At 30.9% G+C, this 22,452-nt stretch overlaps 1 protein-coding gene across 1 annotated transcript; it reads left to right on the plus strand.

Annotated features, from left to right (window-relative positions):
* Positions 1-8,441: 8,441 nt before the first annotated feature.
* On the plus strand, positions 8,442-10,456 carry LOC110650223 (protein SIEVE ELEMENT OCCLUSION B-like). The gene is made up of 5 exons (XM_058149342.1): positions 8,442-8,839; positions 8,906-9,012; positions 9,229-9,365; positions 9,563-10,003; positions 10,088-10,456. Exons 1-5 carry the CDS (start codon positions 8,442-8,444, stop codon positions 10,454-10,456), a joined length of 1,452 nt encoding a protein of 483 aa, XP_058005325.1.
* Positions 10,457-22,452: the final 11,996 nt, after the last annotated feature.

Consider the following 22,452-nt stretch of genomic DNA (forward strand, 5'->3'; position numbering starts at 1 on the left):
ATCGAGGCTCCACTACTCCTTTAATCTATCATCTCATATTAACTTATTTTAAACATCCCTTAGTGTGTTCCTAGCATACCTATTCCTCCTTATCCTCATCATTATAACTGGCTCTATCGAGCTTTCTTCTTGTCATTTGCATCTTATCCACTTCCCTTTCCTATTTTTGGTATTGTTGATATCTTTTCAACCTGCTGTACTTATTCCTTAATTTCAGTCCTATCTCAATCTTACACCTTTTCCTTCAAGAATGTCCATCCCATCATCAACTTTAACTTTCATTTTATTTCTTAGTCTTATCTTGATTATTAGTTCTATTACTTCAGGAATTCTAACCTTACGATTTTCTCCTACCAGCACATTCTTCACCTTTTGTAACACTTATAATTAACCATAGAAAATTTTTCTTGTATCCCCTTTTCCAACTTAACTATCAGAACATTATCATTCCCCACCAGCCTCAGTAGGAAATTGCTCATCCTGGATAGATAGGAGCCCTTGAAACTATGAGTTCCATCTGAACTAACACTGCTGTGGGAAATGTGTGCCATGCCTTAATTCTAAACAAAATACTTTATGTGTTCATTCTCCTTAATATAATCACATATACTGCCTATAGCTTTCCAAATTTTAGCCTCAACTTTTTCCATTAGAAACAATTTCATCTATTGAAACTCATCCATAAATAGTAATTCCTCTAGCTCATAGTTTAAAACAGTTGCAAGCCTTGGTAGCTAACTCCATTTGACTCCTGTCACTATTCTGATCGTCCTTTCATACTTAACACTAGGTAATGCATTTCATACTGTCATTCTCATATCAGGAAATTATGTATGAATTGGTGCCTACCAAACTCTCAATTAACTAGGTCTCCTTGACTCAGTCTCCGTTCCTTATATAATCTTCTAGAACCAAAAGCACAAGCTAAACTTGAAAAGAAAGAAAAATACTCTTATATTTAACTACGCTCGATTGTCCATATAATAATGTTTAACCTATGTTTCTTGGTCTTTCTCTCCAAATTTCATCATCTCCTAGCACAATTGTGCTCTACCCATAATGCATCATCTGCACGAACCCTTTACCGTACCATTGTCCTTTCTGATATAATATTTTACAATTTATTAACTTTACTTATACTCGACCTATGATTCATATCTATCATCGTTTATATTGTGCCCTTAACTTTTATTGATTCCTGAAAGATTTCTCTCACTAATAGATTCTTCCAACACTAATTCCACCCTTATCTATGGTCATTAATTTGATACTTGAACTTTCTAGTGATTTATAACCACCCATACTTGTCACTTCTCGTTCTACCCCTACTGTTGTTCTGTCATCATTGCTTCACTGCAAAGTGATTCTGTTGATCACACTAACAATGCTTGCCTGACATTCATAATGAACCTCTACTATCTTCTTACTATCTCAAAAGTTTAACCTAAAACCTATGTGTCATTATCTATAATTCTTTCCACTCATCATACCTATTTGATCCCTTAAATTGACTTTTATTCAACTTACTACTTACTAACTTCTTTTTCTCTGCCTAATTAGATAGTCCGCAATACCCTCGCACACTTCTAGCTTTTGCTCATTATTATTGTATTCTTCGCCTAATCTTCTTGATACTGTTAACAAGTTCAAAGAATCTTGTCCCATTGCTATTCACTTCACCTTAGGAATAGGGAATAGATAAAATATGATCCAATCATGTAACTCCAAGCTCTATATTTTAGCCCTTGTCACAATCTCAACTACATCATGCTATGAATATCACATTACTAGATTCTATACCTCCATCACTATTCTCACTAATATGGTCCCATTTCGGGTTCTTCATCCTTGTCATTCACCTTGCCAAGAATAACACTTAGCCTACCCTATATCTTAACTTTGTTTCTTTTATTATGCGCTCTTTAGGTTGTCCTTCAGTTTATTTCCTTTGTCTTACCCAAAACAGAACTTGACTATTCTATCCCTGGTTCCATTCTTCTTCCTAACATGACAGCTGTACCTGCTAACTATATCTTTCAGAGTCTCTACCACGTTATCACATATCTGTGCTACTTAGATTTGGTCCTTTGACCACCCTAGCTAGTACTTCCACTGGCATTTAGAATATATTGCATCTGCAATCAATTGTCCAAACCTTCATTCTGCACTTTCTCTATCCATTGGCCTTCTATAATTTATCTTTGCTAATTTATTTCTCTTAACACTATTATAATTAGATTATACTATTGTTTTAAACAATATGAAGTTAGAAAGGAACTCAGAAAATTGCAGTCATACCTTTATCGTATGATTTCTATTCTTATCCTTTAGCTTACATAATACCCCTACCACCTCGAGAACTGATTCTATAGTAATTTTTTTTTATTTGTTATTATTATTATTATCATTATCATTATTATTATTATTTTCCATGTTTACTCAATTAGCCAAAACTTAAGATTCCGGGCACTCAAACCCGTCATCCAATTCAAAGGATTTACATCCATCGTGATCTGATCATATATGATTCCTATAATGAAACTTGTATCCTCTGCAGGGTACCCGAGCCAACTTCTCTCTACCACACTCTACAGTTCCATATGGGGCACTATTTTGTTGGTCACCATTATTAGTAATAACTTTCGATCCCTTCTGAAAAGATAGGACTATACCCTAACTTGCTGTAACAAAGATACTACATTTACCATCTTGCCCCAAAACCATGTCAAATTAATCTCTCTCTTATCATATCATAGCTCTGTAAATCGTCAATTCATAGTTTTGACCTTCTCTAGGTAGTAGAGTTGTACTTTACACCTTACTGACACACCCAAAGTATACTATTCTCACTAAACTCTAAGCAAAACATCTATCGTACTACAAAAATGATCCAAAATTCCATACTGAAGACTAGATGATCTCACTCTATAAGTGTCACGTTTACCTTGCAACTAATCCGAAACCTCTGGTCTGATGGCAACTCTTATTGTAACTCTAGCTCATGCTAGAGTAACTGAGTCACTGACTCTAGTTATCACCCAACTGTGACCTTTCAATATTCTAACTCTAGACCCCTAACTAGGAGTTCCCAACTCCTCTGCAGATATAGAACTGCTTGCGCATAATCTGCCAAAGCGAAGCCATCCGTAAACACCCTCATTATGGAGCACCACGGGGATGCACACAGCTCTACACAATAATCTCATGTCGGTACTGTAATCTGCAGCTTACAGAGTAGACATCGAGAACATTGTATAGTTACTACGATACGTCCCGACAGACTAGGTCTCCCAATTTCTTATCTCTCTTGAATCTTCTATTATCAAAAACTTATTCTGACTGGGTCATCTACTGATGATTGCCAGCAGTGGTATCCTCATCCTTATCTAGGCCAACTGTACTTTCAAGACTCACTTTTATGTACTCGTGCCTTGCACGAAATGGGCACACCATTTAACCCATACAGACAGAAACATATCATTTCTTGGAGTACGTATCCTCATGATAGACCTCAACATGTCTGCTAACTCTATTTCACATTTCTATGTACTCCACGAAAATCAAGACACTAACTGAGGCACTTTTATATTTTTCGAGGTATAATGCAGAATCTAGAAATAAGGAATTACAGAAAAAGACGAAACAGAATCCTATACTCCGCATATAACATCCTAACAAGACTCCTTTTACACTCCCAATTATATTATTTCTCATGAATCTAGAGCCTAAGCTCTGATACCACATTTGTCACGACCCAACCTATGGGCCGGACCGGCACTAGGACCTGGGCCAGCTTAAAGCCCCCGAGGCCCGTAGTAAGCCTAACTATTCCTCAAATCCATAACCAGGCCCACAATTTAGGCCCAATATGCATATAAAATAATTTAAATCAAACTGTTATATTTCCATTTTGGGCCAACTTAACCCAGAAATTTTCAGAAACTAAAATCAGGGGAGCCTGGCTCAACCCTATTACCTCATTTACAAAGGGTTTAAATACCATACAAATCTTCATTTATTAATCTTAAAAATTTAAATTAACACAATTTCTAACAAGGCCCACACTATTACTAACACATGCGGAGTTCTAGATTTTAAATTTAGAAAAGATAGTAAAACAATTAAATAATCGACGTTAAACCTGCGAGGAAGAAAACAGGTTGCTCTGTAAAATAACTCCTCCTGTGGCCTGGAAAAAAAATATTGAACAGGAGTGAGCGTTCGACTCAGAAAGTAAAATATCAATTTTAACCATAATCTCTATAACTATCTAAAACTAATACACCCTGTAGAGTGAAATGCAACACCAGCAATAATTTCACATCATAACATCAAAAAGGTAATTTGGAGCACTCACGCACCCAGTAATATCAATCATAATATATATGGGACCTGATCCCCTATACAGCTCTCTTAATTCCAATTGTGCCAGCGAAGAACTCAGCTCGGACTTCCACTTAATAACCAAATCGAGGTCCCAGCGAAGAACTCAAGCCGTGTCTACCCCGAAAGACCGGGTCCCAGCGAAGATCTCAAGCCGTGTCTACCCGTCCTATCCATAGTCCACACCACATCACACGCACGCCAACGCACGCACACTGCTCCAAATTACCACAACAACACACATGACACTTTCACAGTTATGAATGCAACATAAAACGTGCCTAGAGTTTAACTACATAGATACATACATATAAGTGATGCATGGGCATGCTTGAACATATAATAATATCGAAATTACAATTAAAATTAATATTTTACTCACAGTATACCGACGACTATTGTGGCTGCTGGATGCAAAAAAATAGCTGACCTTGATCACCTAATAATTAAATTATAAATTTATTAGTACTAAGTTAAGATAAAACTCTAAAGAGGCAATAGACAGCCTAATTCATGCCGGAAATCCGGCAGAGTTTCCCCTATACCTGGGACCTACCCAACCTGCAAAAAAGCTCAAATAACACTTCTAAATTCTCAATTTCCACAATCACATCTCATCAATATCAAATGGCCCCTCCTGGGCCCTCCAAATTAGACAATACTCAAAATCTTAAAAATTACGTTTTAGTCCCTATAATTGACATTTTTCAAAAATCCACTCAAACAAACTCTAAAAATTCTAAAATTTTGCCCCGCGGTCCTTAATAATATTATAAGGTTATTGCAAAATAAATTGTAATTTTCTAATCACCCATGAATATTTTATCCAAGAATATCACTCAATTTCACAAGTTTCCAACAGCTAACATATTCTTAATTCAACCCAATTTAATATTCACATATTTAAACCTCCATCCTCAAGCTTCAACCAATTATATAAAATTTAATTATCTTAATTTCAAATAATCTTATATGCCCATATGCTAAAAATCTAACTAAAATCCATCTATATTTTTTTCAAAAATACTCTACAATCACTCAAAAATTCAACAAACACCATAGAATATCTCCAAATAATTTTACTTTCATCATATATTTTTCTTAGAATTTTTCTTCAATTTTTCCTGTTTAAGAAACACTGTAATTATACTCCACAGACATAGAAATAATAGAAATTGTCTTACCCGAAGTTTATCTGCGTCTCAAAAATTCCAAAAATTTATGAGGAAGCCTCTGGAAGTTGAATTATCTCCATAACCCACCGGAGCCACCGCCGGAACCACCGCGCACGGTGGCCGGCCCCGCCCGCTGGTGACATTTGCGGATCTGATCATACCACCATGTTTCTCTCCTCTTCCTCAGTCTATAGGTGGTCTCGGATCGTCGATCCAACGGTCAGATCGTCGTAGATCTGACGAAAAAGCTTGAAAAACCCGAAACTTCTCTCTTCCATATCTCACTCATCCGACCTCCATTTGTTGCAAAATTGGTATCAAAAGAAAGCTCTCGGAACAAGCTTTCTAACGCCACCTGAATCGCCTCGATCGGACGTCGGATGAAGCCGGAATCGCGCTGGAAAGCCACTGCCCACTGTGCGCGTGTTTTCTCTCTCTCTCCTCCCTCTCTTGCCGCCATTTCTGGTGGCTCTTGCCGTTGCCGGAGGGTCGCCGGCCGGGTGGGGAGTCGCTTGGGAGGTCGCCGGCCGGTCACCGGAAAAAGAAAGAAGAAGAAGAGAGGGAAGGAGAGGAGAGAAGAGAGAATGGGGGGGGGGGGGTGTTTCCTCCTCCCGATTTTCAACTTTTTTTTTTTTTTAATGTTTGGCAGTGACAGTGGAAATCCACTGTCACACGCCAAACTCAAATCACCCTTCTTTTTTTTTTTCTGTTTTGGGTTGTTACAGTGTGTGTGTGAGAGTCACAGAGTGTGTTAATCACGTGCATTAACTTGTTAAAAAGATGATAGCGTAGATTCGTTATAGTTGAAAAAAAATATAAAAATTAATATAAATTTTAATATATAACAATAATAGTAAAAAAGGAAAATAATTTTAAAAATATTAAATTTATAATTTTTCTTGATGAGTTTTTATAATTTATTAACTTATTTCTTCATTTTAAAATTATATTTTTAAGTAAATTAAATAATTTTTATTATTTTAGATAATTATCACACGTGATCATTCAATTTTATAAATATTTTCATAAAAATCATTGAATTTTAATTTCTTTCATAAAACTGACTGAACTTCAATTTGATTTCTTAAAAGTCATTATAATCAGAAATTAAAAATTTTTAGATTAATCTACTAATTTTTCAATTATTTTACAAATAAAATTGCCTAACTAGCAATTGCTAGCGGAGAAAAAAATAGATAAAAGAGATAAATTTGATGGTAAGAAGGGTAGCCGAATACATTTTATATAATTTTTTTTTAAGAAACTAATAATAGGTTAATTTTATTTATAAAAAAATTAACAAATTAGTAAGTTAATTTAATTTTTTTTATTTTTGATTATTTTTATGAAATTAAATTAAAATTTAATAAATTTTAAAAAAAATTAAAATTCAACACTTTTATAGAAGTAATCATATGTGATATTTACCCATATCATTTTCCAAGCTTGACTTAGGTGAAAGAAAGCAATTTAAAGCTTGGCAATTTGAAGTTTAGCGCAAAAAGGTAGCCTTGATGTTTCCCGTGGGAAGGGGACATCTTCCCCGCTCCCTAGCTAATGAATTTGGCGCTGCAAGCGTTTTTGTGATGCTTCTCTCTCCATCGGCCGAGTCGGGAATTACGGGCTGGAACCTTCCCTAGCACTAGGGTTTGTATGAGCTCTGGACCTTAATTATGTGAAAATATAAAAATAATGCTTTTCATATTTTTAATTTAGTTAATTATAATTAATTTTAATTTTTTTTATTTTAATTAATTATATTACATAAAAATAATATTTTCCATACCATAAAAATAGTATTTTACGTTTTTAAAATTTAATTAATTGTAAGAAAATTTAAATTTTTTAATTTTATTTAAATGAAAATATTTTTATATTTTAAATTTTAATTAATTATAATTATTTTTAATTAACTATTTGACAATATAAGATTATTTTTTCATATTTTTTAATTTTAATTAAATATATTTTAATTTTTAGTTTTTAATCAATTATATGCAATTATAAAAATAATATTTTATTTTTAATTAAAAAAAAAACAAATAACTATTTTCCATGACTAAACATATAATCCAGCGGGCAACCCACCCTGTTCACTGTCATTCTGTGCTTGATGAGGCCCATATTAAGGGGGTGTAGAATCAAGTCTCGGAGCCAGTTCGAGGACATAGAGGCCTCAGACTTGCTCGATCTCCTCTTTTTGTCTCTGATTTTTTACATCCGACACTCAAAAACTTCTTGTCACTCTTTTGCCCTTCCAAAATCTCAAATATGTCAAATACGGAAAAAGTGGTAGAGCAAGTACCAGAGAAATTACCCGTCAACCATTCGCAGCAAGTACCATTGGCAGTACAACCCAGCCAGCAGCCACCGATTCCGGCAGGTGATAGTTGGAACTTCTTCCATTCCGATGACAGTGCTACGATTAAGAAGGTCGAACAAACTCACAAACCTGATGGTAGCAAAGTTGATTTCAATTATGTTTTCAGCATCAGTCGCAAAATCTTGCTCCCAGAAAAGAGCAATGATACTCCAAGTGGACGCTTCAAATTTCTCTAGCCCTCTTTATGTTACATTAATTATTGCATGACAAAAATGATATATATATAAGCAATAAGAAAATTTTATTGATAAATGTCAGGAAAAACTTTCCGCGGGATACTCAACAAAACTCAAATCAGCAGGCCTTCCCTCTAGCATCATAAACAGATTCTCCTGCGAGGTTATTTTGATTTTGAAATATTTTTGTATCAAATCCATTTCTTCTTTTCCAATTTAATGCCTTCATATTTATTTAAAATTTCATATTCCATAGCTTTTTAATTTTTCTATCGGCAGATATCTTGCAAATGCTCAAGTAGGGGTGCGCATGAAACAACCATTATGTTACTTGAATCATTACTTCCTAACTATTCGTGGGATGCAAAGCTAGCGATAGCGGTTGCTGCTTTTGCAATGAATTATGGTGAACTTTCTCTACTTGTTCAGCTTTACACCTCAAATCCTGTTGCTAAGAATATTGCTCTTATGAAGCAACTGCAATGCATCACGGAAAATATCAGCTTTAAAAAACATCTATTCGGAAAGATTACTGAGCTTATCGAGGGAATAATAGATGTAATGAAATGTGTTGTCCAGTTTAATGAACTATCCCCTGACATTTTTGCAAAACCATCAGTATCAACTGCCAAGATTGCTATTGCCAGAGCTGTCTATTGGACAATTTATAGTGTTGTGACCTGCGGCTCCCATATTGCTGCCCTTGTTGGGTTGACACCGGAGTAAGTCTTGGCATAATTTTTCTATCCTTCTCATTTATTTATTTTTTAATTATTCTACGATTTCAGGATGACCATAGCAACAATGGGACGGGAACTGTCAGAGTTGGCTGGTAAAATCAGGAGTATGCACACCCTCCTGCAACAGCAATTAAATCATTGTAAAGAAGAACTTGGTAAGCCCTAGGCCCCTTTCCTTCCCTAGTACACAGGGTTAAGAATTCAAATCGCAAGCGACATCATTCTCACACTTTCCCTTAGATTTTTTTTTCATGGTCTCACATCCTTTTTGAGACAGAGCTGTCAATAATTACAAATAGTCAAAAAGAAAAGATTTAATTCAAACTCGCATTTCATTCACCATATAAGTTAAGGATCACCATGGAATGCAGACGCTTACACCTGGCTCGAAATCATCTTCAAGAGGCCCCGCCGCCGTGACAATTTGGAGATCCTCGAGGCCTTATTTTTTCATGTTGAAGGTGATAAGCAAATTCCACCCCTTGTAGTTGGCAACACAAAGGCAGAGGTTTGTTCTTAAATTTCAATTATGGCATTTTCCTCGTGTTATAACAAGTTAGGAAAAACTTATCAGCAAGAAACAAATAAATGGTCCCACCTGTTTTAAGTGAGACTACAATAGTGTGTGTGTGTGTGTGTGTGTGTGTGTGTATATATATATATATATATATATAAGGCTTGACATTCCTTCTTCAAAAATTACAGGTTGAAAGTACAAAATTGAAGGACATGAACCTGTTACTGGTCATATCTGGCTCTGATGAAAGGGCAGAAGAGATTAGGGCTCTTGCTAAATTGTTCGAAGACCTGCAAAAGAAGGGAAAGTTTCAATATCAAGTGCTGTGGCTTCCAGTGGTTGACAAGTTAAATGAACAAAAATTTTCTTTGCTGCAATCTCTGATGCCTTGGTACACTGTCCAGCAACCTTCAATTATTAAACCAGGGGCGCTTAGATACTTCAGGGAGGTATGGCAGTTCAAAAATCAGACGATTCTGGTGCGACTAGATTCATCTGGAAGTGTGCCATCCCCTTTTCCACTTGACTACCTGTGGCTGTGGGGAGAATTGCCCGGAACTAGTGAACCACCGAGTTTGGATGACATAACCCTAGATATAATTATTCATGACCTTTATACCGTTGATTCGGTAATTTCACTTTGGAACTTTCATATTCAAATCATAAAAATATATTTTCCTAATGGACCTTACTTTGATTCTTGTATAAATCAGGCCAAACCAAAATCAATCATATGCTTTTGGGGAGGAGAAGACATCAAGTGGATTAAAGAATTGACCAAGGCCATAAATGGTGTTAAACAGTTCATAGATTTCGTTTATGTGAGCAATAGCAGTATCATTGATCAGACCAACAAAGACGATGACGGTTTCATTGCTGGGATTGGTCGCTACTGGGAAGAATCAGAGAGTTGGCGATTTTGGATCAGATTGAGGTGCATCTTCTCTACTGTAATAATACAGGAGAGGAAAGTTGATATCATGAAAGATGTCATGACTTTGCTTAGCTTCCATGGCAACTATAGAGGATGGGCTGTGTTTGGTCCGTTAAGATCAACTCAGAAAATCGCTGCAGCCCCTTGAGAAGTTATTCTGCAGGTCTTGTCAAACATAAATACCTGGTGGAAAGACGATCCTAGCATTGATTCTTTTCTGCCAACGCTCATCCAGCAAATCGAGCAAGAACTCCCAAACTATCATCATTGCTACCACATTGTCCTCCCCACCAACGTTGAGAAGGTCCCAGATGAGATTATGACATGTGCATATTGTAAATGCAACATGGGCAAGCAGCTGATATACCGTTGCTGTGTGTAGCGACAAAGCCTTGCTCTTGTTATGGAGGAGCCATCTGGTTTAGATGATTCGCTGCAAGGTTAAAATAATAATTAATTCGAGTTTTCTTGCATTTGCTGTTGCAACTTTATATGTTTTAGAAGCTGCGAGTTTTTGCTTCTGTTGTGTTATAAAACTCGAAGGCTAGTTATTGTAAGACCAACCTCTATTTGGTGTGCTTTTGGAGGAACCGGTCTATAGAATAAAACCTGAAGGCTCTGTTAAGCCTCTCTTTCTCTCATGCCTTTGTTTTCTTCTACTTTGCTATGGACTCGATGTTTCTTTCTTTTTGCTCTTCAGAATTTACGGTAACAACTTAAAATGATTCAAGAATTAGAGATATATAGCTTATAAAAAAAAAAAAAAAGAATTAGAGATATGCGAGTCACTATCGGCAAGAACACTATAAAACTAGGGGTCTACCGGTACTAATTCGCCAAAGTTTCCAACCCTTGTTACATATATAAGAAGATCTATAGTGGCTACTTTCTACTCAATTATTTTTTTGGGCTTTACAGGAAAGAAAAATGCAACATTTGCAGTTTGATAATCTAAATTTCAGGCGGCATGGGAAGTGGGTGTGATTTTTTATTTATTTTTTTTTTTTTTTATAAGCAAGGGGATTGAGAGAGTGAAGAACAAACCTGAATCTACCAAGTGAGTGTTAATACCTCTAGCTATAGAATCAAGTTAGGCTAAGTAAAAAGAGATTATGATTCCTCATTTATATAAGTGATATTATGCCATATCAATATATGTGACAACAAATATATTTTCAGTTTCACAACTTAAACATTCTTCGTCACATATATTGTGACGCCCCTTACCCGGTTTACAGTGTAGCCGAGTAAAGTGTGCCACATTCAGTACCGGAGTACCCTATCTTATATTGTCGTATACATTATTAATTTAAATTCTATTTATTCATATTGTCCCATGTGTTAAAATATTTTTTTTTGTATGGGGAAACGGACATAGTTTCCCTTGTTATATTAGTGTTTGGCGGGTTCCACTATTTAACTGTTAAAAACAGTTTCATATCCATAATCTCAACCTATATCATATAATCAGTCATAACTCACATAAGTTCATTTGAAAGAAATCTCATCTCATTTCATTTATAAAATTCATATGCAATAATTTACAATTTATATTATAGTCCCAAAATGAATTACATCTTTTTCTTATGTACAATGAACAAAAAATACAAAACATGTAACCATGAGCCCTACTAAGTGCACAGCTGAGGTGACTCCAACTCTAACACAGATCTGCTCAAACTCTCTATCATAGCACTACTGTTGCTACTGCTCCTCAGTACCTACACGTAGAAAACCAACGCTCTAAGCGAATTGCTTAGTGGTGCATAAATTAAAGCAAAAATAACTAAATAATTAAAGAAAATTATTCCATGTATAATTGCATAAAAAAATGCAAGTTTCATGAATTTTGAGTCATTTACATGTTTATTGAACTTTGGAAGTAATTAAGTTTAATAGGATCTTTTCTGCTCATTTATTCTATGTTCAATCTTATTAAATTCATATCAACGCCCAAGTAACCTATAACAGACTATAAAGACTGGATACACGGGAGTATATTAGTTAGACATCCATATATCTATCATGTATACATCTGTCATGTCAGACATAAGGCCAGCGGGCAGGCATAAAGTCAGAAATCAAATTAGGCATACAAGCCGATGATCAAATCATGTCAGGCATAAAGTCAGAGAAATAACCATATCAGACAGATATTGTCTATCAATGATCATTCATGTGGGCAGTACTGCTATCTATAGTTCCTAATTGGTATACCATTTGATCTAAGCTATATAAATAAGTCTAGGTATACTTTGGGCAAATTAGTGTTATTAAGTACTTATAGACTTATTAATTCATGTTAAGCACTATTAGTGCTTTAGAGTTATTTCATGTCATTTGTAATGGGAAAATAAGTCTCAATCTCACTTTCATGTAAATTATGTATTTGGCAAACCATTTAGGTAATTTACATATCATGTATCAAATAATTCCTTGAATCTTCCTTTACGTACCAATTTTAGCCCTTAACATTTACTTAGCAAATTGGCTAAGATATAGACACTGTTTGGCTACACTTCCTCCATGGAAGTTGTTCCTCTATGTTTAAAATTTGATCTCTCTTTTTGAATCACTCAATTTGTAGTTTTAGAGCTCAAGTTATAGTCAATTTTTCAAGACTAGTTCATTACCCTTTTATGATTCCAGAACTAGGCAGATTCTAGAATTGCAACTTTGTCCAATCATTTGGACATGTTACAGTCATATTCTCATATTCAGGCCTAATGTCCTCCATATGAGTTGTTCCCCTATGTCTTAGGGTCATTCAGGTTCAGAAATCACTAAGTTTTAGGTTGTGTAGTGTGAGTTATGGCCAAGTAACTAACCTAGACTCATGAACCCTATACCTTTAGGATTTTAGGTTCAGGTCAGTGTCTTTGATTCCCATATTAGGGTTCATACACTCAAAATTTGAGAAAAGTTCCTAAATCAAAGTTGGAGTTCTGTTTCTTAGGTTTCTAGAATAATATGGCTCATCCCAATTGGAGTTTCCTAGTGGGAGATATGATTTAAATACTATTCTGAGGTCAAATGGCTATTTAGTTCAATTTCAGGAATTTCAGAATTTGGAATGCTAAATTGTCCTAGTAAATTCTCCAAGTTCCATTAGGTTCTGGGTTTTGGTCAAAATACCAAAATTGTTGTTCTAGGTATTATGGAGATTTTTGCTTTGGAATCACTATATTTGCAGTTTTGTGGACTGAGTTATGGCATTTTTGCCAAAACTGGTCTGGTAGGTCAAAGTCCAAAATTTCAGGTCAGGTTTTGATTCTGGTCAGAATTGTTAACCTAATTTGGTCTAGCAAATTGGTTGGGTTAGAGTCAGAACTGGCTCTATGTTCTTTACAAAAAATGTGCTCCTATGTCTAACCTTTCCATTAGTTTAAGAATCAAGTCATTCTGACCTTCCTAGAGTGAGTTATGCCTATTTGAATATTTACTGTTTATATAGTTATTTTTCCAGGTCTAGCAGGTGGTTACCCGGATTCAAGCCAATTTTAGGTCAACTTATGGTCAATTTTTGGGCAACATTCCTTCATAAAAATTGTACCATTATGTCTTAAATTTCATCTCCAATTGGCCTCACACCAATTGGAGCAATGTAGCTCAACTTATACCCATTCAAACCTTCTGGACTCAAAGGTCCAGAATTCCAGCATATTGATCAAACTCCCAACTCATCGATTCCACTCACCAACCATGTAACGGCCCGGCCCACTAGTGATATTGTCTGCTCTGGGCTGAAGCCCTCACGGTTTTAAAACGCATCATTAGGGGTTACGAAACACCAACTTATAAACCCAGCATCTCTCCCGTGTTTTATCGATGTGGGATTTGCCTAGGGTGTTACAATCCACCCCCCTTATGGGACTCAGCGTCCTCGCTAAGGTTTGCCCCACCATCGTTCAAGATTGCACGCAGAGCGGCTCTGATACTACAAATGTAATGGCCCGGCCCACTAGTGATATTGTCCGCTCTAGGCTGAAGCCCTCACGGTTTTAAAACGCGTCATTAGGGATTACGAACCACCAACTTATAAACCCAGCATCTCTCCCGTGTTTTGTCGATGTGAGATTTGCCTAGGGTGTTAGAAACCAACTTTATTTCATGATTAATACACATCAATTGGTCACTATTTGACCTCAAGAACAATGATTATACATCATACCACCAAAAACTCCCAATCCTCTAAACCCTAATTGGTCACTTTCCCCAATTCATGTAATTCATACGAACTTCCATTTCAATTCATGTATACACATCCATCTCCACTCGTAGGCATGTTTAGTTACAAGAAAACATCAAAACCCTAAGCCTTTTCGTGTTGGCCGAAACCTCTAGGGTTCCAATCATACACATTTCTCATCATTTTCTTTGTAATTTAACCATATTCAAACTCAAATTCAAGAAACAAACAAGAATTCAAGTTGAGTCTTGCACATACCTCTTTTAGGCAATTCTTCAACCTTCCTAAACTTCAATTTCCCTTCTTCTTTTTGCTACTAATCACTTCTCCAAGGTCAATTAGCAAGTTTTTGTGTTTGAGGTTTGAGAAAATATGGAAGAATTCAAGGGGAAATGGAAGCTTGAAAATTTAACAATGGAAGAAGGGCATGGGATGGTGGCCGGCCATGAGAGACATGAGGGAAGAAGATAAGTTTTTTCTTTTTCAATTTTTGTCTTCTTGTTTTAATATTTATCCCACTTTTAAATTTATTTATTAATTATAATTATTATAATTTTAACAATTTCTACAATTCCCTTTATGTCCCAATTTATTTTCCATACAACTTTCATATTTTTAATTCATTTTCAATATTTTAATCTCTCTCATTTTAATTGACATTTAGGTCAAAAATCAATTCTAAGAGTGAAATAACCAAAATGTCCTTCATCGGGTTATAGTCTATCTTTTTCAGTAAGGACAATTAAGTCTGTAGCCCGATGGTCACTTGATTTTCATTCTGCCTATCTCTATGTATTTTTCATTTCATTTTTAGTCCTTAAACTGGTTTTGAATAGTACTATTCACTGACTGAAAATGGTACTATTCAGAGCTCAGAAGTTAAGGGTGTTACATGTATGTCTTGGTAGGTTATTATTACTTAAGATAGAAGCATTATTTCACATTGATGGTACCATCACTTATTTGAGCTTACATATTCAAAAATAAGAACAATGCGAATTGAGCAAGAATTACAAGTGTGATTTTGGAGTAGCTGTGAAGATCTCTGACACTATAAGAAATACTCGATTAGAAATATAAATTTCCACTTCTAATTATGGTTAATCCATTTTTAATTATAGTTAGAAACGAATTTGAAAAGGACAGCTTTCCATTTTAATATGATAAGAGCCTTAAAATAGAAATGAAACATATCTATTTCTATTTAGAAACGAAATTCCGTTTCTGAAGTGAAAAAAAAAAGTTTTAAAATGGCTTTGTGTTTTGTTTCTATATATATATATATTACTTTAAAAAAATTTTATTAAATCATATCCATGAAAAACTTAGTATTTATCGTCTAGGTAAACCCGATTATATACCTTCCCAGTACACTCAACATAAGACAATGAATGTTAAGTGAAAAAAACTTAGAGAAAACTCGATACAAAATAGACGAAACCAGCATAGGATTACAACTAAAAAGAGGTCTAGTAATTAAAGTAAACAAGCAACTCACAAATGTAAGGATTTCACAAAATAAAAATGCAAAAACCAGAATTGATCAAACTTGCAGCAACTAAAATTGATAAAAGGATAGGTCAAGTTGCAACCTTAACAGACAATTAGACAAAAGAACAGTGCAGCTCTCGGAAGCCAGACAACTCTTAGTAACAACAGCCACCAAGAGTAGTCCTAAGAGGCAACTAAGACTCTGATGGCCAGAGCAACGCAACTCCAAGATGCCAACAAGAAGACATTTCAATAGACACCAAAGCACAAATAGCCAATAACACAATATTATAGCAGTATAGCAGCCCCTGCATAACTAGAACTTCATAGGGTCAAGGCTAGATTTTGAAAAAAAATGCCACAAAGTCCTCAAGTCTATTAAGGCCTTGCTTTTCTATGAAGTCTGCAATCGAATTAGCTTCTCTTAATGCATGGCAAAAAGTAATATTTGGCAACTCAATTAAATAGGAACTAATTGCATTTCTGATTTGGGAGAAACGCCATGGAGCAGCATCCAGGTTCTGATCCCATAAAAGGGCTACTCGAGAATCAGATTCAACATAAACACACGCAGTATTTCTAAGAAAGTCGGGGGTGGAGGATATAAGCTCTAAAGCACCTGTGTGCTAACACATAATAAAACATATATGAAAAGATTAATTAAGTGATTTTTTTGTAATAAAAAACATTTAGCAATCCACATAAAATCAATAAATAGATAAATACGATTCATATGTAAAAAACAATATTTTTTCTCTCATTTGGTTTTTTAAAAAAAAAAACAACAATGTGTATAAAATTTCAATGAGTCATACTGTCCAACATCAATAATGGAAAAAGGAAAAAAGAAAAAGGCATAGGTCATTAGGACCATTATCATCGGCAGAAAAGTTTTCGTTGGGCAACAATTCAACATTGGGAATGACTTATCTGTCACACTTTGTCTATTTTGACCATCGATTATCAGGACACAAGGTTCCTTATATAGGTATCATTAACAATAATACCGTACAAATCCTTCTCTTCCATAAACTCCCCGAAAATCTTAGAAATTGTAGATGCTGATGACTCTAGACTCATCAAAAAACGCCGTATAATTTTCCAAGCTTATATGAAGGAGTGTGATGAAATAAATTAATGGTAAAATGCTCAATTTAACTTCTGTATTTATTAGAAAATTTTAATTTAGTGTATCTTTAATTTTTTTATCTAATTTAGCACAAAAATTTTAATTTAATAGCAATTTAGTCTAAAACTTAAAATTTATGAGGTAAATTTCTTAATTTTTTATTTAAATAAAAAAATTAAAATTTTCATTTTTTTTTAATTTTGAGACTAAATTTTTTAATTTTTTGATTTAAACCTAAAAATTAAGAAATTCAATTTTTTTATTTTCTTAATTTTTAAATTAAATTAAGTTTAAATTAAAATTTTTATGCTAAATTAAAATAAAAATTAAAAATGAGATAAACTGAATTCTTCTAATAAGTGCAGACTGGAATTGAGCTTTAATCATATATAATCTTAGATTTGTTATCAATTAATAAATCCATACTACCCTTTAAGGTATAAGTACCCCGAAACATTTCTAACATACTCAGCGCCCTACCTAACCCGACTATCCGAGCTCATTGACATAGCCAAAGTTGCAAGATTGAAAAACCTCTCTGATCACTGTCACTGGTGATTCACCTTCCTCCATTTTGAATGATGACGAGCACTACCAACCGTGTTCCCTAACTCTACCGTCAGATGGTAGCACCACCAATGTGCCAACGGATCATTCCAAGAGTCAATCTGATATTACTGTTGAAATTACTATTATATTAAAAAAATATTTTTAAAATATATTAATTAGAGTTAAAAAATAATTTAAAATTAAATTTAATAAATTTTATTATTTTTTTATTGTAATAAGTTATTTTTATTATAATAATAAAATACCAAAATAATTTTTTTTTAAATTGTTTTTTTAAAGTAATTCAAAATCCTAGACTCAACAATGAAATTTGTTTCTTTGATTCGATAATCCTAAACCCAATATTATGTATTTTCGGTTTACAAGCGGTGTGTTTGGATATATAGCCAATTTTGGGAGAAACTATTCATTAAAAATTTAAAAAATATTATTTAAGTCCATGAGATATAATAATTAAGTGCCTAATTGATATTGAGTTTAGAAGGTTTCAAACTCTTTTTCTGAATAAAAATACTATTTTAGATGCTATTGAAAAAAACAATTTGAAAAAATTTGTTTTGTTATTTTAATACTTTTATGACTAAAACTTTTTAAATTTAATTTTAAATTACTTTTTAATACTCTTTAATTAGTATATTTAAAAAAATAATTTTCTTAAAAATAATTTCAATAGCAATACTAAACAGGCCTTAAGTTGTGGAAAATAATTTAGTCAAATGAGCAAAATTAACTTGTTAATTTTGAATTTGGTGGTTGTGGCACTGTTATAATATTTATGGTTTACTAAGTACTTATTTGGTTGGTAATTTTGCAAAAGATTATTTTAAATGATTTTCAATTATTTTACTATTTTTATTGAATTTAAATTTATGATTGTGTTATGATTGATTGTTTTACTAGGGATTATAAAAATCTTTATAGATTTCATTCATCAAATAAGGATTGTAAGATCATTTTTGTCTATTTATTAAAATTTGCTTGTGTTTTCGTTTACCATTAGATTTACATTGCATATTTTGTTTCCATATAGATATTATTTTTTTATCGGCAAAAAATTTTATTATATTAAAGAAAGGGACAGTATATTACAAAATAGAATTTCATAACCCTCATAATTGTAAGCTGGTAATAATTGTACCTCTTTAACTTGAATAAAGTATTTTTTTTTTATGTATAAAAAAACCTTAGATAAAGGCTTTTTCTCGAACAAAATAATTAAATATAAAAAATATTTTTTATGAAAATTATTTTTAATTATTTGATTCTAACGTCAAACTAATGGTATGTATTTATATCATGTATAATTATTTTAACATTTTAATAAAATGGTCAAATCTGAAAAATAATTTTTTTTTTAATAAAAAAGTTAATTTAAAAAAAATGATTTAATTTTTTTTCTTTGATTAAAAAATTATTTTTTGTTGACCATTTTTTTAAGTGCCTCAAACGGAGGATTATATTTTCCGTGAAATAATAGATCCAAAGTTCCAAATTTGAGTTTCTCCTCTTTTATATAATAATAATAATAATAATAATAATAAGGAATTTGTAGTGTTAAATTAGTTGGTAATGGTTATCACTATAAGAAATGTTAGATTTGATAGTAGATATTTTTACTATCAAAAAGTAAAGAATTTATTTTCATAAATTTGTGATAGAAATATATAAATATTATTGCATATTACTATTATAAAATTATGATCACAGCAAAATTGTGATTGTTAAAAAAAAATTGACAGCAATGAAAAAAAAATTATTACTGGTAACAATTATTACTACAAAAATTTTTAATGATAAAATCAATTGCTACATATTTTTTATATATAATTAGCAGTAATTATTCATATTCTTACTGTATATTAATTTTATGAGTAATAAAATTAATATTATTGTAAAATGTTTACTACTAATTCTAACATTTATTATAGAGTTAACTGTTTCAAAAAATTATTTAATTATTTGTATAGAAAATTATTTAATTATTTTAAAATTTTATTATAAAAATATGTTAAATTTAATTTTAAATAATTTTTAATACTCTTTAATTAATATATTTAACCATATAAATTTTTTTCAACCACAGTTCCAACAACGTGACTCTAAGATCTTTCATATCTTTTAAAGAATAAGAGTTGAAGAAAAGTCTAAAAACTATTAAATTCAAATTTCTCCGTTTACAACTACTAGTTTTTTTTTTTTTTTAACGTGTAATGCACATTATTATATTCATTATAAAATTTATTATTTAATTTTTTATATAATTTTTTTATTAATTTTTTACATATTATATAATATTATCATAATATTATAAATGCTATATTTATTTATTTAAAAGAAAATATTAATTTTAATTTCATTTTAATTAATTATATAAATAAACATATCTATCAATTTAAAAATTATTTTTTTATTTGATTATATTTTTATGAAAATTATATGTTATATTGTTAACATATAATATCAACTTAATTTTATACTTAAATGTAATATAATAAAAAAATATAATAATAAGTTTTAAAAATATAAATGGGTGAATATAATTAAAAATAAAATATATCAACAATAAATATAAATTAGCTCATTTAATTTGATTCATTTAAACTTTATTATTTTACTTTTCTTTTAAAAAAAAAATTTGATTTGCTTATCTTATTTTAATTTTTCATAATTAATAATAATCTTAATATGTGAAATTACATATTTAATATGTGAAAGAAAATTATTTATAAAATTAGAAAAATAATTTTTTAAATAAATTTTTATTAATTTAGTGTGTTATTATTATTATTATTATTATTATTATTATTATTATTATTATTATTATTATATTGAGATTTTGAAATTTTTTATTGCCATATTGTTTAATGAAAAAAATTTAAAACCTATTTAATATATTAATTATTTAACATATTTAATAAGTATTTTTATTTTTTTAATTATAAATTATATTATGTATTATAAATATATTATTGATTAAAATATAAATATAAATTTAATAATGCATGTATTAATTAAAACAAATTTAATATATATATATATATATATATATATATATATATATATATATATATAAGATTCTAATTTTAAATTAAAAATTGTAACAAATTTATTGCACAATAATTTTTAAAAAATAAATTTTATAAAAAATATAAATTTAGATTACTAATATTTATAAGAATATTTTTATTAGTTCAAAAAGTAATAATACATATAGAATTATAATTATAGAATTACTATATTAAGAATTATAATATGTTCTTGTATAAGTAGAATTATTATTACAATAATATTAAAATTTTAATTTATATTAATTATTATAATATTAAAAAATAAAATTATTAAGCATTTTGTGATAAACATTTCATTGCTAAAAGTTATTAGTGACAATATAATATATTATATAATTAATATCATAAAAGATGTAGCAACAAATTTTTTATGATTAAAAGATTAGCGATATTAATACGTAGGAAGCATTAATTTCTAAAATTATTAGCGATATATCTTTTTGTTAGTAAATAGTATTAGCGATGAATTATTATAATTAGCATTATTGGCGATGAATTATTTATCTGTTGCTATAAATACTTTTTTTATATTTTTATAAATGATAGATAGATTAATAATATTCTTTTATTTTTTATTTTTAAGTTTTTTATTTCAGTTAATTATTTTTTTATAAAATTTTATATTTAATTGATGCTAAGTTATATGAATTATAAAATTAAAAATCTTAAATTTATACAAATTTTAAAATCAATTTAAATGATAAAAATATAATTGTAATTAATTTTAAAAATGAAAAGCAATTTGGGCATCGAGAAAAAAAATATATATATATAAATAGAAAAATAATATAAAAAATTAATATTTATTTATTTATAAAAAAAATATTTAACTATATAATGTAATATATAATAAAATTATATGAATCTAAAATTTTTAAATAATATATATATATATGAAAAAAATTAAAAAGATAAATATATATTATTTAAAATATTAAATTTAATTATAAAATTAATATAATTAATAGGATGACTAAATTTATAATGCTAATTTTTTTATATTACAAATAATAAAAGGTAATTTAGGAAATGTAAATGTTTCTTCGTCCCGTTACACTTTTACATATGATAATTGGAGTTTGTCAATTTTGTGGTGAGAAAAAAAAAAAAAAAAAACCTTTGCGTAGATTGATAATACCTTATTATCAAACTTCTTGATGACAAATAAATAAATAAATAATAGAATAATGTAATGCAATTCTACACACACATTTATGTATGGTCATATCCAGAAGCCATTTAAAATCATTCAAATTAACCAACCCGCGAGTGGACAAATGACCAGAACCTCAAATCCAAGCAACATAACAAGTGATATGCACAGAATTTTTCAATCTATCATTTTTTTTTTATTTCTTTTGTTAAATTAATACATTATAATTTGTACTTGTTAAATTCGAAAACAAAAATATTCAACAACAAATAATGTATTGATTCATTTTAATATAGATTTATATAAATAATTAAATTATTCTTCATATTAAAATGACCGATCAATTTAATATTATAACCCAATCACTTATACATTTACTTTTTTACTTCATATTATTTCAATGTGAGATTCTCAACACTCTCCTCTCAAATAAAACTACATGATTGAGATTTTTAACAATCCCTCTTTAAATGTAATCACATAATTGTCATTTAACAATTAGTTAATATTTTAATCTAATATAGGCTTAATTATACAGTTTTAT

This window comes from Hevea brasiliensis, chromosome 7 (assembly GCF_030052815.1).
Source record: "Hevea brasiliensis isolate MT/VB/25A 57/8 chromosome 7, ASM3005281v1, whole genome shotgun sequence".
In the NCBI taxonomy this organism is placed as follows: Eukaryota; Viridiplantae; Streptophyta; class Magnoliopsida; order Malpighiales; family Euphorbiaceae; genus Hevea; species Hevea brasiliensis.